The sequence below is a fragment of the Oncorhynchus mykiss genome, chromosome 23, assembly GCF_057628025.1.
Source record: "Oncorhynchus mykiss isolate SJ-2025 chromosome 23, ASM5762802v1, whole genome shotgun sequence".
Taxonomy (NCBI): Eukaryota; Metazoa; Chordata; class Actinopteri; order Salmoniformes; family Salmonidae; genus Oncorhynchus; species Oncorhynchus mykiss.
Genome location: NC_143044.1, coordinates 5,569,943 through 5,590,753, shown reverse-complemented (window position 1 = coordinate 5,590,753; position 20,811 = coordinate 5,569,943). Strand labels below are relative to the sequence as shown.

The 20,811-nt window shown below is 41.8% G+C and overlaps 1 protein-coding gene across 2 annotated transcripts in view; it reads right to left on the bottom strand.

Moving 5' to 3' along the window:
- Window positions 1–20,515, bottom strand: part of cfap46 (cilia and flagella associated protein 46) — a 98,318-nt gene extending 77,803 nt beyond the window's left edge. For both annotated transcript variants that reach the window (XM_021580249.3, XM_021580250.3), the window contains exons 1-7: window positions 20,205–20,515; window positions 20,010–20,113; window positions 11,428–11,559; window positions 2,201–2,265; window positions 1,023–1,187; window positions 711–834; window positions 424–518 (exon numbers count right to left, since the gene is read on the bottom strand). In XM_021580249.3, the coding sequence (XP_021435924.2) occupies window positions 424–518; window positions 711–834; window positions 1,023–1,187; window positions 2,201–2,265; window positions 11,428–11,559; window positions 20,010–20,113; window positions 20,205–20,253 (734 nt within the window). In that variant the 5' untranslated portion in view covers window positions 20,254–20,515. The remainder of the gene's footprint in view (window positions 1–423; window positions 519–710; window positions 835–1,022; window positions 1,188–2,200; window positions 2,266–11,427; window positions 11,560–20,009; window positions 20,114–20,204) is intronic.
- Window positions 20,516–20,811: the final 296 nt, after the last annotated feature.

Genomic DNA, 20,811 nt, shown 5'->3' with positions numbered 1-20,811 from the left:
CCTTTTAGTCTTTAAAAAGCACAATGTGTATGGCTGCAAAAAATGATATCAAAGCTTTTTGCTTCTTGCAAACAACTTTGGAAAAAAATAACAGTGGCGGCAGTATGATTGTTCAAATGCATTTTCAAATGAAAAGATTATCAATATGCACATCACAATCTAATCCCAAAAGCACTTTCAAAATATTTAGCTTCAACTTGTTAACGGTTATTGTGGTTATTGCTTTTCAGTCTCATAAATGAAGATACAGAATACATCCATAGTTGGAAAAGAAACACACTAATCTCCTGGGATGTGTTGCTGCAAAAAAACATTGAGCCTACGAAGACGCTCAACGGGGCATGGAAAAGTTAAGTGACAAAGAACTCTTAAGTTGATTAAACAAAATAATATCATTTTAGATAAAGGGGGGGAAACACTTACTGTTTGAGCTTCTGCATTTTGTAGATGACTGATAAAACAGGACTTGCTTCTGTTTTTTGGGGGGTTTTAGTGAAGTCAAACAGCTTGTGTCGTACCTAGGAGTAACGTAATTGTATTAGTAGATAAATAGAACGACCCAGTTTAACCCCACATATAACCATGCTCTACCCAAAGACAGTCAAAACAAGGGAGACCCTAGTTGTGTCTTTCCAGACCCTGACACCACATCCGAGAAGGAGTTCATGACTTTAGTCAGCACATAACAACAACAAAAAAAGAGGCTTTACCTGTAGGGAAAATATCTTTGGATACAGGTCAGGGATATGCGACTCTATGAAGTCTGAGGTGGCCTTGGCAAAACTAGAAGCTTCTTTCCCTTTCCCAGCATCCACAAGGCATTCGACAAGGTGCCTGCTTGTAGAGACAATGGATACAACAATCACTATACTCTGCACCTCAATACAAATCGTTGTACTGAAATCTTTTTTTTATTATTTTTATCTTGATTCGTAAATGTTCAGTGTCATAATTGAGGGACATTTGGCATTACTGATTGTTACTGTATGATGAGACAAAGTATGACAGTTAGAGCCACCTACATCATGAGCTGAGCTCTCCAACTGTAGTCTTGTTCCCCAACCTCCTCCAGTGCCTTGACCACCTGAGTGAGGGTGGGCACCAGGTGCTGGCGTGGCCCGGACCGCAGGAGCGGCCGGACCATCTGGAAGTAGAGCACTGAAGCATTGAACACCAAAAAGTGGTATCTACACGAACGTAAAGAGTATGAGAGAAAGAAGAAAACCTGTTGTTGAGATCAATAATTTACACAGCAGAAAAACACTATCTGATTTTTTGGAAAGTTATACAGTACATTTTAATTTAGGCCAAGTGTTGACTTGGGGATGAAAATTCCTATAAATTGACAATGTATGTACACAGTACAGTATAACAGTCTTTCAACGAGTGAAAGCCCTATGGTAAATCTTCATTTGGAGTACAGCCATTACTGGCTTACAGGCCACGGGGGTGGAATTTATCAACTAAAAAGGGTGCAGAGATTACTGTAGTTTTTCTAACATAATTGGAACTAATTTATCCTCCTGGGATGAAGGAGTACTTTAGTCTGGGCTGTGTTAGTCATTCCCTTTGGTCTTAATTGGGATTGTTCCGGCAGCCCTTCATTGACACATATAATTACATATTAGATCTGTAATTTAATAAGATCTCTGTGGGCCCTATATGATATTATGACTTAATAATGCACCTCTTACTGTCTGTAGAGCCTTTTTGCATAAATCTCATAACATATCTGTGTACAGTCACAAGGCATATAAGCCAGTAGATAATTACATTTGATATTCTTATTGCTTTGCTATTTGCTTATGGCTAGCCATTTCACCCTTAGGGTGAAACAAATATGAATCTTAAGAGCAACTTCATATTTGTATCGTATGTTTACACACCAAGAGATGAACTATATCGAAAAAAGGCCTACATTTTAACTAAGTCTCCCACTCCTGGATATTTCTGTGCCGCAGAAACAGAGTAAACCTTCATCCACCATACTCCCCACCTAAGCCTGTCGTCCTCCTGTGAATATTTCCCCTCTATGATCTATTTGAACATAGACTGACATGATGCCACTTTGTGCTAGACAATATGAAAGACGGACCACATATCAAATAAATAATTCAACTTTTCTGTCACAAAGACTGTGGGTACGGCTCACTTTGGTCAACGATGAAGACAGGAAAATGACTCATGTTAGATGGCATACCTTGGTTTGACCTTTGAAATCTCAATAGCCTTCAGAAAATAAATCACAGCCTTTTCAATCTCCTCCTAAGAGTGAAATAATGAGTATGAAAGGGGGGGGGGGGGGGTGGGGGGGGTCACAATAACAGACAGGCAGAGGAGGAATAACATTATGAACACTATAGATGTATGTTATACGAGTCATTCATCGTATTTATATCATAGCTTGGGATCTGGGCCTGGTTGCATAACATATTTTAAGTAAATTTCCCCCTTATCTTTTCCCTTAAAGTTGCACAAAACATTTCAAGGTGCATTTCCCCCTTAAATGAAGTGAAAAAGTTGAGGTCCCGTACGTGCTTCATTCATTACGGAGCTCAATGTAAACAGAATTTGTGGAGGGGAATGTTTCTTCCCTTTGCCCTGGTTTCAAAAGGAAAACATCCACCTGCTAAATAGATATCTAGCTAGCTACATAGCTAAACAATGGAAGGTGCACAATCCATGGCTACAAAGCTAGCTGGCTAGCTAGCTACTTACTCTGTAAATTAGCTTTGCTTCCTAGAAAGTCATAGAAACAAGTTGAGGAAACACGTTATTATTATCATCTTCTGAATCAATTCGTTTCTCCTGTCTTGGACGTACAACTTCTATTTTGCAATCATCAAAAATAAATGTGATCTCTTTGAAGAGACTTTCAGTCAGTGAATTATGTCGTCTCTATGGTAACCAGATACTCTTTTATTTATTTTATTTATTTTACCTTTATTTAACCAGGTAGGCAAGTTGAGAACAAGTTCTCATTTACAATTGCGACCTGGCCAAGATAAAGCAAAGCAGTTCGACAGATACAACAACACAGAGTTACACATGGAGTAAAACAAACATACAGTCAATAATAAAGTATAAACAAGTCTATATACAATGTGAGCAAATGAGGTGAGAAGGGAGGTAAAGGCAAAAAAAGGCCTTGGTGGCAAGGTAAATACAATATAGCAAGTAAAACACTGGAATGGTAGTTTTGCAATGGAAGAATGTGCAAAGTAGAAATAAAAATAATGGGGTGCAAAGGAGCAAAATAAATAAATACATTAAATACAGTTGGGAAAGAGGTAGTTGATAGGGCTAAATTATATGTGGGCTATGTACAGGTGCAGTAATCTGTGAGCTGCTCTGACAGTTGGTGCTTAAAGCTAGTGAGGGAGATAAGTGTTTCCAGTTTCAGAGATTTTTGTAGTTCGTTCCAGTCATTGGCAGCAGAGAACTGGAAAGAGAGGCGGCCAAAGAAAGAATTGGTTTTGGGGGTGACTAGAGAGATATACCTGCTGGAGCGTGTGCTACAGGTGGGAGATGCTATGGTGACCAGCGAGCTGAGATAAGGGGGGACTTTACCTAGCAGGGTCTTGTAGATGACATGGAGCCAGTGGGTTTGGCGACGAGTATGAAGCGAGGGCCAGCCAACGAGAGCGTACAGGTCGCAATGGTGGGTAGTGTATGGGGCTTTGGTGACAAAACGGATTGCACTGTGATAGACTGCATCCAGTTTGTTGAGTAGGGTATTGGAGGCTATTTTGTAAATTACATCGCCAAAGTCGAGGATTGGTAGGATGGTCAGTTTTACAAGGGTATGTTTGGCAGCATGAGTGAAGGATGCTTTGTTGCGAAATAGGAAGCCAATTCTAGATTTAACTTTGGATTGGAGATGTTTGATATGGGTCTGGAAGGAGAGTTTACAGTCTAACCAGACACCTAAGTATTTGTAGTTGTCCACGTATTCTAAGTCAGAGCCGTCCAGAGTAGTGATGTTGGACAGGCGGGTAGGTGCAGGTAGTGATCGGTTGAAGAGCATGCATTTAGTTTTACTTGTATTTAAGAGCAGTTGGAGGCCACGGAAGGAGAGTTGTATGGCATTGAAGCTTGCCTGGAGGGTTGTTAACACAGTGTCCAAAGAAGGGCCGGAAGTATACAGAATGGTGTCGTCTGCGTAGAGGTGGATCAGAGACTCACCAGCAGCAAGAGCGACCTCATTGATGTATACAGAGAAGAGAGTCGGTCCAAGAATTGAACCCTGTGGCACCCCCATAGAGACTGCCAGAGGTCCGGACAACAGACCCTCAGATTTGACACACTGAACTCTATCAGAGAAGTAGTTGGTGAACCAGGCGAGGCAATCATTTGAGAAACCAAGGCTGTTGAGTCTGCCGATGAGGATGTGGTGATTGACAGAGTCGAAAGCCTTGGCCAGATCAATGAATACGGCTGCACAGTAATGTTTCTTATCGATGGCGGTTAAGATATCGTTTAGGACCTTGAGCGTGGCTGAGGTGCACCCATGACCAGCTCTGAAACCAGATTGCATAGCAGAGAAGGTATGGTGAGATTCAAAATGGTCGGTAATCTGTTTGTTGACTTGGCTTTCGAAGACCTTAGAAAGGCATGGTAGGATAGATATAGGTCTGTAGCAGTTTGGGTCAAGAGTGTCCCCCCCTTTGAAGAGGGGGATGACCGCAGCTGCTTTCCAATCTTTGGGAATCTCAGACGACACGAAAGAGAGGTTGAACAGGCTAGTAATAGGGGTGGCAACAATTTCGGCAGATAATTTTAGAAAGAAAGGGTCCAGATTGTCTAGCCCGGCTGATTTGTAGGGGTCCAGATTTTGCAGCTCTTTCAGAACATCAGCTGAATGGATTTGGGAGAAGGAGAAATGGGGAAGGCTTGGGCGAGTTGCTGTTGGGGGTGCAGTGCTGTTGACAGGGGTAGGAGTAGCCAGGTGGAAAGCATGGCCAGCAGTAGAAAAATGCTTATTGAAATTTTCAATTATGGTGGATTTATCAGTGGTGACAGTGTTTCCTATCTTCAGTGCAGTGGGCAGCTGGGAGGAGGTGTTCTTATTCTCCATGGACTTTACAGTGTCCCAGAACTTTTTTGAGTTAGTGTTGCAAGAAGCAAATTTCTGCTTGAAAAAGCTAGCCTTGGCTTTTCTAACTGCCTGTGTATAATGGTTTCTAGCTTCCCTGAACAGCTGCATATCACGGGGGCTGTTCGATGCTAATGCAGAACGCCATAGGACGTTTTTGTGTTGATTAAGGGCAGTCAGGTCTGGGGAGAACCAAGGGCTATATCTGTTCCTGGTTCTAAATTTCTTGAATGGGGCATGTTTATTTAAGATGGTTAGGAAGGCATTTTTAAAAAATATCCAGGCATCCTCTACTGACGGGATGAGGTCAATATCCTTCCAGGATACCCCGGCCAGGTCGATTAGAAAGGCCTGCTCGCTGAAGTGTTTCAGGGAGCGTTTTACAGTGATGAGAGGAGGTCGTTTGACCGCTGACCCATTACGGATGCAGGCAATGAGGCAGTGATCGCTGAGATCTTGGTTGAAGACAGCAGAGGTGTATTTAGAGGGGAAGTTGGTTAGGATGATATCTATGAGGGTGCCCGTGTTTAAGGCTTTGGGGAGGTACCTGGTAGGTTCATTGATAATTTGTGTGAGATTGAGGGCATCAAGTTTAGATTGTAGGATGGCTGGGGTGTTAAGCATGTTCCAGTTTAGGTCGCCTAGCAGCACGAGCTCTGAAGATAGATGGGGGGCAATCAGTTCACATATGGTGTCCAGAGCACAGCTGGGGGCAGAGGGTGGTCTATAGCAGGCGGCAACGGTGAGAGACTTGTTTTTAGAAAGGTGGATTTTTAAAAGTAGAAGTTCAAATTGTTTGGGTACAGACCTGGATAGTAGGACAGAACTCTGCAGGCTATCTATGCAGTAAATTGCAACACCGCCCCCTTTGGCAGTTCTATCTTGTCTGAAAATGTTGTAGTTTGGAATTAAAATGTCTGAATTTTTGGTGGTCTTCCTAAGCCAGGATTCAGACACAGCTAGAACATCTGGGTTGGCAGAGTGTGCTAAAGCAGTGAATAGAACAAACTTAGGGAGGAGGCTTCTAATGTTAACATGCATGAAACCAAGGCTATTACGGTTACAGAAGTCGTCAAAAGAGAGCGCCTGGGGAATAGGAGTGGAGCTAGGCACTGCAGGGCCTGGATTCACCTCTACATCGCCAGAGGAACATAGGAGGAGTAGAATAAGGGTGCGACTAAAAGCAATAAGAATTGGTCGTCTAGAACGTCTGGAACAGAGAGTAAAAGGAGGTTTCTGGGGGCGATAAAATAGCATCAAGGTATAATGTACAGACAAAGGTAAGGTAGGATGTGAATACAGTGGAGGTAAACCTAGGTATTGAGTGATGAAGAGAGAGATATTGTCTCTAGAAACATCATTGAAACCAGGAGATGTCATTGCATGTGTGGGTGGTGGAACTAATAGGTTGGATAAGGTATAGTGAGCAGGACTAGAGGCTCTACAGTGAAATAAGCCAATAAACACTAACCAGAACAGCAATGGACAAGACATATTGACATTAAGGAGAGGCATGCTTAGTCGAGTGATCAAAAGGGTCCAGTGAGTGGAGAGGTTGGTTTAGGGTCACGGCGATTTAGACAGCTAGCCAAGCCAACCGGTAGCAAGCTAGCATAGGATGGAGTCTGTTGTTAGCCACCTCTTGCGTTCGGTCAGTAGATTAGTGGGGTTCCGTGTGGTAGAGGGGATTAATCAAAATCACACAACAACAAAAATAAGAACAATAGATATAGTTATAGAGGCCCGAGAAGAAAACATAATAATTCAAATAAATAAATTGTCCGATTGTCTATTCAGAATAGCAGCCGGAAAGACAGCTAACGGTTAGCGGGCCGCAGATGGGCGTTCCGGTAACGTCGCGACAGAGGAGCCAGCCGGATCTCCTTCAGGTAGATAACGTCGGCAGTCCGGTTGTGAAGGCCCGGTGGGGCTCCGCGTAGGCAGTGAAACGGGTCCGGATAGGTGACTGCAGCCCAGGAGTGAATGATGGAACTCAGGCGTGATTGACGGAGCTGGCTAGCACCGGAACAATCGATGTTTGCTCCGGAATCGACGAAAGCCGACTGTCACACGGATAGCAGCTAGCTAGCTGTGAGATCCGGGTATGAATGTCCAGAGAGCAGTTGAAATCCAGGGACATGGAGAGAAAAATTGGTCCGGTATGTTCCGTTCCGAGCCGCGCTGCGCCGTACAAAACTGGCGATAGATTTTCGAACTAAAGGACAGCCGATGACCACAAACCGTGGTTAGCTTCTGATTAGCTTCTGGGCTAGCTCCTGGCTAGCTTCTGGCTAGTTTCTGGCCAGCCTCCTGGAGTTTCTGGCTAGCTTCCTGAAGGATTGCAGATCTGAGGTAAATAATACTTTTTTATAAATATAAATTGGTGAGGCTGGTTGCAGGAGAGTGTTTAGAAGATGAGTTGATGGAAAATAAAAATAAAATGTATGTGAAAAAAGTTGTAAATATATATATATATACAGGACACGACAAGACGAGGACAAAAGACGTCTGAACTGCTATGCGATCTTGGATCTTTCTGCTTACATGCCTTCAAATTACCATAAAACTACCGTAAAACCTTTAAAATAATGCCCTTGCTTAATGCTCAAGTAGACAATGGACCTGATCGGACAGCTCAGAGCCTCTGCTCTTTTCTGTCCATAAGAAACAATTGGATTAGTGGAAGAGGCAGGGCAGGCCAGGAACAAGGAAGAAGGGTGTGGTCAGCAGGGCATCACCCGAGGCTGAATGCCCTAAGGTTTTTATCAGAACGGTTAGTTTCGCCTTTTTGCTTTTCCCGACATGAATTTGTTGTGTTTTGTTTTAAAAATAGAGGTAAAATATAAGAGGAGAAAAAAAAGAGGAATAAAAGGACTTTGTAGCTCACAGCTGTGCATGGGGCCCTTGCTTAAGGAAATGTTTGAGGGGCTTTATGCAAAACCCTTACACAGTTGCATTAGGGTATAGGAAAATTATTTATTAAAGGTAAACCCTTAAGAGAAACACTTTTGTGTAAGGGTGTTACATAGAGGCCCTCAAACATTTCCTTAAGTAAGGTCATAATTTAAGGGTTTTAAAGCCATGTTGTATGAAACCGGGCCCTTAATTTAAGGGAGAAATTTGCCTTAAAATGTTTTGTGCAACTGACTTAAAGTTAATGAAACTTTTTAGAGAAAGATGTTTTATGATGTTGCACAATGTTCCCTTACCTAAGGCAATTGCTTAAGGGCGTTGCATAGAGCCCCTCAAATATTTCCTTAGTCAAGGGCATACTTAAGGGCATACTTATGGTAGTTTGAAGGCATGTATGTTAGAAAGAGTATCTGGTTTCCATGGAGACGGCCTGATTTCACGGACTAAACTTCTCTCAAGTAGATTGCTTTCATTTTGTTAGATAGCAAAATAGAACTTCTACCATCAAGACAGGATAACCAAATTGATTCAGACAATAATAAACCATGTTTCTTGTAGTTACTTTTTTCTCAACTTGTTTATATTACTTTCTAGTACCTCGAGCTAGCTTACAGAGTAGCTATAGCGAACTAGCCAGCTACAGTAGCTTTGTAGCAATGCACCTTCCATTTTTTTTAGCTACAGTGCCTTGCGAAAGTATTCGGCCCCCTTGAACTTTGCGACCTTTTGCCACATTTCAGGCTTCAAACATAAAGATATAAAACTGTATTTTTTTGTGAAGAATCAACAACAAGTGGGACACAATCATGAAGTGGAACGACATTTATTGGATATTTCAAACTTTTTTAACAAATCAAAAACTGAAAAATTGGGCGTGCAAAATTATTCAGCCCCTTTACTTTCAGTGCAGCAAACTCTCTCCAGAAGTTCAGTGAGGATCTCTGAATGATCCAATGTTGACCTAAATTACTAATGATGATAAATACAATCCACCTGTGTGTAATCAAGTCTCCGTATAAATGCACCTGCACTGTGATAGTCTCAGAGGTCCGTTAAAAGCGCAGAGAGCATCACGAAGAACAAGGAACACACCAGGCAGGTCCGAGATACTGTTGTGAAGAAGTTTAAAGCCGGATTTGGATACAAAAAGATTTCCCAAGCTTTAAACATCCCAAGGAGCACTGTGCAAGCGATAATATTGAAATGGAAGGAGTATCAGACCACTGCAAATCTACCAAGACTTGGCCGTCCCTCTAAACTTTCAGCTCATACAAGGAGAAGACTGATCAGAGATGCAGCCAAGAGGTCCATGATCACTCTGGATGAACTGCAGAGTTCTACAGCGGAGGTGGGAGACTCTGTCCATAGGACAACAATCAGTCGTATATTGCACAAATCTGGCCTTTATGGAAGAGTGGCAAGAAGAAAGCCATTTTTTAAAGATATCCATAAAAAGTGTCGTTTAAAGTTTGCCACAAGCCACCTGGGAAACACACCAAACATGTGGAAGAAGGTGCTCTGGTCAGATGAAACCAAAATTGAACTTTTTGGCAACAATGCAAAACGTTATGTTTGGCGTAAAAGCAACACAGCTGAACACACCATCCCCACTGTCAAACATGGTGGTGGCAGCATCATGATTTGGGCCTGCTTTTCTTCAGCAGGGACAGGGAAGATGGTTAAAATTGATGGGAAGATGGATGGAGCCAAATACAGGACCATTCTGGAAGAAACCCTGATGGAGTCTGCAAAAGACTTGAGACTGGGACGGAGATTTGTCCTCCAACAAGACAATGATCCAAAACATAAAGCAAAATCTACAATGGAATGGTTCAAAAATAAACATATCCAGGTTTTAGAATGGCCAAGTCAAAGTCCAGACCTGAATCCAATGAAGAATCTGTGGAAAGAACTGAAAACTGCTGTTCACAAATGCTCTCCATCCAACCTCACTGAGCTTGAGCTGTTTTGCAAGGAGGAATGGGAAAAAAATGTCAGTCTCTCGATGTGCAAAACTGATAGAGACATACCCCAAGCGACTTACAGCTGTAATCGCAGCAAAAGGTGGCGCTACAAAGTATTAACTTAAGGGGGCTGAATAATTTTGCACGCCCAATTTTTCAGTTTTTGATTTGTTAAAAAAGTTTGAAATATCCAAAAAATGTCATTCCACTTCATGATTGTGCCCCACTTGTTGTTGATTCTTCACAAAAAAATACAGTTTTATATCTTTATGTTTGAAGCCTGAAATGTAGCAAAAGGTCGCAAAGTTCAAGGGGGCCGAATACTTTCGCAAGGCACTGTAAGTAGGTAGCTGGTTGATGTTTTCCTTTTGTAACCAGGGCAGATGAAAGCAACATTCACCTCAACAAATGCTGTTAACTAGTGGTGGAAAAATTACCTAATTACCATACTTGAGTAAAAGTAAAGAAACCTTAATAGAAAATTACCTTCAAGTAAAAGTGAAATTCACCCAGTAAAATTCTATTTGAGTAAAAGTCAAAAAGTATTTGTTTTTAAATATACTTAAGTATCAAAAGTAAATGTAATATTCAAATATACTTAAGTATCAAAAGTAAATGTAATATTCAAATATACTTAAGTATCAAAAGTAAAAAATAATTTTAAATTTCTTATATTAAGCAAACCAGATGGCACAATTGTTCTTTTTTTTTTACATTTGCGGATAGGCAGGGGCACACTCCAACACACATCATTTACAAAAAAAGCATTTGTGTTTAGTGAGTCCGGCCAGATCAGAAGCAGTAGGGATGACCAGGCATGTTCTCTTGATAAGTGTGTGAATTGGACTATTTTCCTGTCCTGCTAAGCATTCAAAATGTAAGGGGTACTTTTGGTGTCAGGGAAACATGTATGGAGTAAAAATTACATTATTTTATTTAGGAATGTAGTGAAGTAAAAGTTGTCAAAAAAATATATAAAGTAAAGTACAGATAGACTAAAAATCTACTTAAGTATTACTTTAAAGTATTTTTTTCTGAAGTACTTTACACCACTGCTGTTTACATTGATATCCATACTGAATTAAGCAGTTAAGGGACCTCATGGGTACCCTTAACTTCTTCACTTATTTTAAGAGGGAAATTCACCTTAAAATGTTTTGTGCAATGGACTTAAAGTTAGGGAAACTTTCAGGAAAAGATAAGGGGGATATTAACTTAAGGTGTTTTATGCAACCGGGCCCAGAGCCTCATATGCAGAGGTCAGAGCAGAGGAACCAGTGCTAAGCTGCTGGTTCTATGGGAAAATACAGACAGTGCTGCTAGAGTCACAAAGGTTGTCTCTGTTCATCCATTATAAAATGTCAAACCAATGGTTAGCAGAAAAGATACACTTAGACGATCAAACATTGCTGAACAACCACAAACTAGTAGACTTTTAGTCGTGTTTGTCCTCACCACACTCCCAAAGCTCTGTGGAGACTCCAGCTGGCCCTGACAGAGGTACGCTCGACACAGGAATTGATTGGCTGGGGGTTTCCCTTCAAAGTACATCATTAGGCAGTCTCGGCTGATATCTGCACATCCCAGCTAAAAACACAAAACATACACTGAAATATGCTGTTTTCAAACAGTATTCTACTTTTAATCTGTAATTCAACAAGTTGACTGAAATCGGAGTTCAATGTTGATTTATTTATAGTGCATTCAGAAAGTATTCAGACCCCTTTCCACATTTTGTTACGTTACAGCCAGATTCAAAAATTAATAATTACAAATAATTACAAATAATTACAAAGTGGAGATTGGAAAACCTTCCAGAAGAACAACCATCTCTGCAGCACTCCATCAATAAGGCCTTTATGGTAGAGTGGCCAGAGAGAAGCCAATCGCCAGTAAAAGGCACATGACAGCCCGCTTGGACTCTCGGACTCTCAGACGATGGTAAACAAGATTCTCTGGTCTGATGAAGCCAAGATTGAACTCTCGCATCACGTCTGGAGGAAACCTAGTCAGGATCGAGGGAAAGATGAACGGAGCAAAGTACAGAGATCCTTGATGAAAACCTGTTCCAGAGAGCTCAGGACCTCAGACTGGGGGCGAAGGTTTACCTTCGAACAGGACAACAACCCTAAGCACACAGCCAAGACAATGCAGGGGTGGTTTCAGGACAAGTCTCTGAATGTCCTTGAGTGGCCCAACCAGAGACCGGACCAGAACCCGATCAAACATCTCTGGAGAGACCTGAAAATGGCTGTGCAGCAACGCTCCCCATCCAACCTGTCAGAGCTTAAGCGGATCTACAGAGAATAATGGGAGAAACTCCCCAAATACAGGTGTGCCAAGCTCATACCAAATAAGACTTGATGCTATAATAGCTGTCAAATGTGCTTCTATAAAGTACTGAGTAAAGGGTCTGAATACTTATGTAAAAGTCATTGTTTATTTTTTATTTTATAAATTAGCACAAAAAAACTTTTTTTAAAAACAAACAAAAAAAAACATTTTGTTTTGTCATTATGGGGTATTGTTTGTAGATTGATGAGGACAAAAAACGATGTAATCCATTTTAGAATAAGGCTGTAATGTAACAAAATGTGGAAAAAGTCAAGGGGTCTGAATACTTTCCGAAGGCACTGTAAATATTCAGTTTGGTGTATTCAATCATTCTTATGGCACGTGTTTCTCTGGGGTAAAGCATATAATCATGATGAGTCTTTGTTGGGATTTCCCGTAAGTCTTCTGAAAGGGTTCATATGAATAATGCTTAATCTTGTGAAGCATGTAGGCTACATGCCTGAGAATTAAGCATTATTCAACCATTCTTTATGGCCCATGGATCTCTGAGCAAAAGACAAATGTGATTCTTATTCACACCGACCTCTTCTGTGCTATCCACCCTGACCCATATATAAACAACATACATCTCAGCTCATCTTAACCACAACATATTTGTCATTAGCCTGAGTCTCTAATTGCTGTAAACAAGGATGGCTCATTAGGAATTAAACAGTATTTTGATGTGTTAACTTTTTATTTACTAAACAATATAGGCTATTCCCTTCTGCATCATATAACACTCTAATGGCTGTTGAGATTACGTAAGAGAGGAATGGGGCTTGGTAGAAGCTAAAGGCACATTAAGATCTGCCAGGCAGGATTAGTTTACAGGCTAGGATGAAAATATACAGATTAAGACAAGAGGATTGTAATATCCCATAAACATTTGCATAAATGTGGAAGAATTAGAAACAATAGGACTAGCAATATGAGCAAAAATGATTGGAAGTGAATGTTAGCAGTACAGAAAGTTCGCCATCGAAGTGGAAAATAAACACAATTGTAGTGGATTTCAGTCAATTACTCAGCAAACTGTGAATCTATTCATTTAAACGTTTTTCAAATTATGTACAGCCACTTCATTACTCAGTCACTCGGGAGATTCATGAAATGGGTTTCCATGGCCGAGCAGCCGCACAAAAGCCTAAAATCACCATGTGCAATGCCAAGCTGGGGTGTAAAGATCGCCTCCATTGGACTCTGGAGCAGTGGAAACAGGTTCTCTGGAGTGATGACTCAAGCTTCACCATCTGCGTTTGGCGGATGCCAGGAAAACGCCAACTGCCTCAATGCATAGTACCAACTATAACTTTTTGGTGGAGGAATAATGGTCTGGGGCAGTTTATGGTTCGAGCTAGGCCCCTTAGTTACAGTGAAGGCGGAAACTTAAAACCTCAGCATACAATGAAATTCTAGACGATTCTGTGCTTCCAACTTTGTGGCAACAGTTTGGGGAAGGCCATTTTCTGTTTCAGAATGACAATGCCCTCGTGCACAAAGCGAGGTCCATACAGAAATGGTTTGTTGAGATTGGTGTGGAAGAACTTGACTGGCCTGCACAGAGCCCTGACCTCAATCCCATCGAACACCTTGGGGTGAATTGGAACTCCGACTGCGAGCCAGGCCTAAATCGCCCAACATCAGTGCCCGACCTCACTAATGCTTGTGGCTGAATAGAAGCAAGCCCCTGCAGCAATGTTCCAACTCACCTGAGTTACCTACGCGGTCAGTGCTAAAACACAGTGAGATCATATCAAATCTGATGTTTTGAACACTTCAATGTCCTATTTCGGGTATACCAGGACTGTACACAGTAAGTGCGGTATTCAGAGACTTGACATCTGCGAGTCTCCCTTTGACATCAATGAATGATTCACTTGAAAGTCTGAGTTACGCTCAAAGTCAAGTATGAATACTGCCCTAAATAATGTGGACATGGTTATATCTGGACCAACAATACACTCCTGTGAACCAAAGGAAATGGCTAGTAGAGTAGCCTAAATGTAGGGTAGAGAGTAGAGGGATATTGTTATCCACGTTGGCACCAACGATGTTAGAATGAAACAGTCAGAGGTCACCAAGCGCAACATAGCTTCAATGAGTAAATCAGCTAGAAAGATGTGTCGGCATCGAGTAATTGTCTCTGGCACCCTCCCAGTTAGGGGGAGTGATGAGCTCTAAAGCAGAGTCTCAAAACTCAATCGCTGGTTGAAAACTGTTTTCTGCCTGGCCTGCAGCCTACAAGCTGTTGCGCAGCAACTCACTGCCTTCCTGAAGACAAACAATGTATACGAAATGCTTCAGTCTGTTTTAGACCCCATCATAGCACTGAGACTGCACGTGTGAGGGTGGTAAATGACCTCTTAATGGCATCAGACCGAGGCTCTGCATCTGTACTTGTGCTCCTAGACCTAAGTGCTGCTTTTGATACCATCGATCACCACATTCTTTTGGAGAGATTGGAAACCCAAATTGGTCTACACGGACAAGTTCTGGCCTGGTTTAGATCTTATCTGATGGAAAGATATCAGTTTGTCTCTGTGAATGGTTTGTCCTCTGACAAATCAACTGTAAATTTTGGTGTTCCTCAAGGTTCCGTTTTAGGACCACTATTGTTTTCACTACATATTTTACCTCTTGGGGATGTCATTCGAAAACATAATGTTAACTTTCACTGCTATGCGGATGACACACAGCTGTGTCAATAAAACTGTGAAGGACCTCGGTGTTACTCTGGACCCTGATCTCTCTTTTGACGAACACATCAAGACTGTTTCAAGGACAGCTTTTTTCCATCTACGTAACATTGCAAAAATCAGAAACTTTCTGTCCAAGAATGATGCAGAAAAATTCATCCATGCTTTCGTTACTTCTAGGTTAGACTACTGCAATGCTCTACTTTCCGGCTACCTGGATAAAGCACTAAATAAACTTCAGTTAGTGCTAAATACTGCTAGAATCCTGACTAGAACCAAAAAATGTGATCATATTACTCCAGTGCTAGCCTCCATACACTGGCTTCCTGTCAAAACAAGGGCTGATTTCAAGGTTTTACTGCTAACCTACAAAGCATTACATGGGCTTTTCTCCTATAGAGCTCCATTTTTATGGAATAGTCTGCCTACCCATGTGAGAGACGCAAACTCGGTCTCAACCTTTAAGTCTTTACTGAAGACTCATCTCTTCAGTGGGTCATATGATTGAGTGTAGTATGGCCCAGGAGTGTGAAGGTGAACGGAAAGGCACTGGAGCAACTAACCGCCCTTGCTGTCTCTGCCTGGCCGGTTCCCCTCTCTCCACTGGGATTCTCTGCCTCAAAACCTATTACAGGGGCTGAGTCACTGGCTTACTGATGCTCTTCCATGCAGTCCCTAGAAGGGGTGCATGACTTGAGTGGGTTGAGTCACTGACGTGATCTTCCTGTCCGGGTGGGCGCACCCCCTTGGGTTCGTGCCGTGGGGGAGATCTTTGTGGGCTATACTCAGCCTTATCTCAGGATAGTAAGTTGGTGGATGAAGATATCCCTCTAGTGGTGTGGGGTCTGTGCTTTGGCAAAGTGGGTGGGGTTATATCCTGCCTGTTTGGCCCTGCCCGGGGGTATCGTCGGACAAGGCCACAATGTCTCCCTACCCCTCCTATCTCAGTCTCCAGTATCTATGCTGCAATAGTTTATGTGTCGGGGGGCTAGGGTCCGTCTGTTATATCTGGAGTATTTCTCCTGTTTTATCCGGTGTTCTGTGTGTGAATTTAAGTATTCTCTCTCTCTCTCTCCGAGGACCTGAGCCCTAGGACCATGCCTCAGGACTACCTGGCCTGATGACACTTTGCTGTCCCCAGTCCACCTGGTTGTGCTGCTGCTCCAATTTAAACTGATCTGCCTGCGGCTATGGAACCCTGACCTGTTCACTGGACATGCTACCTTATCCCAGACCTGCTGTTTTCAACTCTCTGGTGACACCAGGAGCGGTATAGATACTCTGAATGATCGGCTACGAAAAGCCAACTGACATTTTGCCAACTGACATATTATTTGACCCTGCTGGTCATCTATGAACATTTGAATATCTTGGCCATGTACTGTTATAATCTCCACCCGGCACAGCCAGAAGAGGACTGGCCACCCCTTATAGCCTGGTTCCTCTCTAGGTTTCTTCTTAGGTTCTGGCCTTTCTAGGGAGTTTTTCCTAGCCACCGTGCTTATACACCTGCATTGCTTGCTGTTTGGGGGTTTAGGCAGGGTTTCTGTACAGCACTTTGTGACATCAGCTGATGTAAAAAGTGCTTTATAAATACATTTGATTGATTGGTTGATGTACAGCAATTCAACACAAAACGGCTGCCAACATCTTTCTCAATGCTATCAGTCTCAAGCACAGACTAAATCCTCAATCAAGAGAGCATATGACAGTTCCATCATCATTATACTGAAAGAGAGCCCTTACAACATGCACTCTATTGAATTTAGATGTTGCATTTAATGTAACAGGGGTGCGGATCAATTCCATATTCTGCACAGCCAGATACGGCTTATCCCCCTTTCCAGTGGTTGACAAACTTTTTTCTTTTTTTTAAGGAACTCAGTCCGTACTCTTGAAAGTTGTAATAGTTTAATGGACAAGGTGCAATTTCGAAATTGGGTAGTGCATCATCAGTTTTTGAATCATTGGGTAGTGCATCATCAGCCATTGTTTGCGTATATGTCATTGTTGAATATTCAATCTTGTTCAAAGTAAATAGCCTACTTCCTGACCTTAAATAGAAACGTTTTATAGAGAAGCCTAAACTTAACTATATCCTTTTAATACCAACAACCATGACATGACTGCGCTAAGCACAGAAAGAAAAGTTAGACACATATGGAATGTGGGATTAGGGAGATGATTGTATTGGCGACCCATCATTCAGGGCGGCTGGGGCTAAACCCCACCTCTTCTGAGACAACTGTTTAGCTAAAAAAAATATATACAGTACCAGTCAAAAGTTTGGACACACCTACTCACTCAAGGGTTTTTCTTTATTTTTTTACTATTTTCTACAATGTAGAATAATAGTGAAGACATCTAAACTATGAAATAACACATATGGGATCATGTAGTAACCCAAAAAGTGTTAAACAAATCAATATATATTTATATTTTAGATTCTTCAAAGTAGCAACCCTTTGCCTTGATGACAGCTTTGCACACTCTTGGCATTCTCTCAAACAGCTTCACAAGGTAGTCACCTGGAATGCATTTCAATTAACAGGTGGGCCTTACAGTTTATTTGTGGACTTTCTTTCCTTCTTAATGCGTTTGAGCCAATCAGTTGTGTTGTGACAAGGTAGGGGTGGTATACAGAAGATAGCACTATTTGGTAAAGACCAAGTCCATATTATGGAAAGAACAGCTCCAATAAGCAAAGAGAAATGACAGTCCATCATTACTTTAAGACATGAAGGTCAGTCAATGTGGAACATTTCAAGAACTTTGAAAGTTTCTTCTAGTGCAGTCGCAAAAACCATCAAGCACTGTGATGAAACTGGCTCTCATGAGGACCATCACAAGAAAGGAAGATCCAGAGTTAACGCTAATGAACTTATCCACTGCAGCAGAGGTACCAGCCTCAGAAATTGCAGTCCAAATAAATGCTTCACTGAGTTCAAGTAACATACACATCTCAACATCAACTGTCCAGAGGAGACTGCATGAATCAGGCATTCATGGTCAAATTGCTGCAAAGATACCACTACTAAAGGACACCAATAAGAAGAAGTGACTTGCTTGGACCAAGAAACACAAGCAATGGATATTAAACTGGTGGAAATATGTCCTTGGGTCTGGTGAGTCCAAATTGGAGATATTTGGTTCCAACTGCCGTGTCTTTGTGAGAAGCAGAGTAGGTGAAGGGATGATCTCCGCATTTGTGGTTCCCACCGGGGAGCATGGAGGAGGAGGTGTGATGGTTATTTGCTGGTGACACTCAGTGATTTATTTGGAATTCAAGGCACACTTAACCAGCATGGCTACCACAGCATTCTTCAGCGATATGCCATCCCATCTGGTTTGCACTTAGTGGGACTATCACTTGTTTTTCAACAGTACAATGACCCAAAACACACCTCCAGGCTGTTTAAGGGTTATTTAACCCTAATGGAGAGTGATGGAGTGCTGCATCAGATGACCTGGCCTCCACAATAACCTGAAATCAACCCAATTGAGATGGTTTGGGACGAGTTGGACAGCAGAGTGAAGGAAAAGTAGACATCAAGTGCTCAGCATATGTGGAAACTCCTTCAAGACTGTTGAAAAAGCATTCCTCATGAAGCTGGTTGAGAGAATGCCAAGCGTGTGCAAAGCTGTCATCAAGGCAAAGGGTGGCTACTTTGAAGAATCTAAAATGTAAATATATATTGATTTGTTTAACACTTTTTGGGTTACTACATGATTCCATATGTGTTATTTCATAGTTTTGATGTCTTCACTATTATTCTACAATGTAGAAAATAGTACAAATAAAGAAAAATCCTTAAATGAGTAGGTGTGTCCAAACTTTTGACTGGTACTGTATACATACACATTATATTTAGGGATATTACATTTTTGGCTGATATCGATATCCAATATTTTTCTTGCCAAAAACCCGTTACCGATACCCGATATTTAAAAATGTTAGCGGCTTTTAAGCATTCTAGTCCAGTTAAATAGTTAACACACTGTGGCAGTCGACAGGGAGAGGTGTAGAGTGATAATTGAGGGATATCTTGCAGGTAGCTGGCTCCACCCCCAAGCCTCATATGGACTTCCTGCCCCAACGAGGAAAGGCTGTGAGTCGTTAAGCCAGGGAGTGCTTGGGGATAAAGGAGGAAGCAGCCTGCACAAAGGGGGCAGAGGAGGTGAGAGAAATGAACGCAAAATCTTTGTGATTGCCTGTTGTGACCGGGACTGTCAGACTACTTGTTTCCATCTTGTCCAGCTGTGTCTAACATTTCACGTAAACCCTGTTTCTTGTCTGCATCGAAGTAGTCCTTGTACCTAGCGTTGAGCATGGTGGCGACACAGTAAAGAGACTCAGGGAATGCCACCGAATCGCTTGTACATGTAGCCAATAGCCTGTTTTGGAGAAATGTCATAATTGAATATTGTAAGAGCTTTCATTGTCTGCTTAAATGCCCCTTTATTTATCCTACGGTTTTGACTTGGTGTGCAGGGAGAATACTGTAAGAATGGCCCATTGAAATTACACATTTCCACTTATCCGCTCATCATTCCCTTATGCCATAGTTTGTACATCCTAATTGTTTAAGCAAGTCAGCCATATCAACTGAACTGTTTCCGAACTGTTTCGCTGCCAGACAAGGCACCGCTGATAGCTAGATGTAGCGGTGGTATGGATTCACTCCATGGTGCTGAAAAGAAAGCTCTGAGGTTGGGACAGCTTTATGTAGGCCCTATTACTTTGTGGGCAACGTTTGTCACCATTATAGTACAATTCATGTATTGTTTAGTGTTGTGTGGTGGCTTTGCTGGCATGCATCTAAAAAAAAATTGGGGGGGTTGCCCCAACAAGATTAAAATCACCACTTGCATGATTGTAGCGAACACTAGCTAACTACCTGGCTTACAATGGTAACAATGCAACAATGTAACAACAATGTAACAACAATGTAACACTGTAGCTAATAGAATTGTTTGCAACATTATAGCACATCATAGGCCTACCTGTAGGGCTTGTTCTGCGCACAGAACGTACAACTCCGGGCAGAAGCATCGCGTATCTGACCCCTCTCTGATCATGTCATAGGCTGCATTCAGCGCATCAGTGTCTAAAGACAAAACCACACGATATGAAACGTGTTCAACAACACTATCAGTCAACTATTTAGATAGCTAAGAAACTAGCTAGTAGTGTGTTACCTTTTTGTTGACGTGCCTTGGTCAAATACTGGCGAATGTGAAGATCCATGATGCTCAGTCTTGACAGGTGGTTGCTGTGCTAGAATTAGGCGGGCCCGGCAAGCTTTAACAAATAACTAGCTTGCTAGTTAACATAACGTTAATTAACCTGGTAAGTTTTTTATATCTCACTCGTACTACTTTAATAGATACTACTAGCTAAATACTTAGCTACTGACAAGTTTTTGCGTCTCCTGTCGCACCACTACTAACCTTGTTGCTTGTTGTGGTTAGGAAATTGGGAGTGTATCTTAGCAACAAGTAACGGCGGAAGCGACTCTAAGTGAGACGGTTCATTTGGCTCCATTCGTTTAAAAAAGATGATCATTTGGCTCACAAATCGCTCTTCGTTCAGTAGCGCTTAAAAATGTAGGCTACCTAAAACCATGTAAAAATGGCAAATATCTTATGTAAGCCAACAAATTTTGCTGCCATCATGTCAGATTGTGACATGTGAGTTCAAATAGTTTTACCTCAACAAATAATTAGATGGGCTGCAAAAAAACAAAACAAAATATGAACGCACTACATAATTACGTGGGCCAGAAAAAGTCTCTCCCCGAGTCGC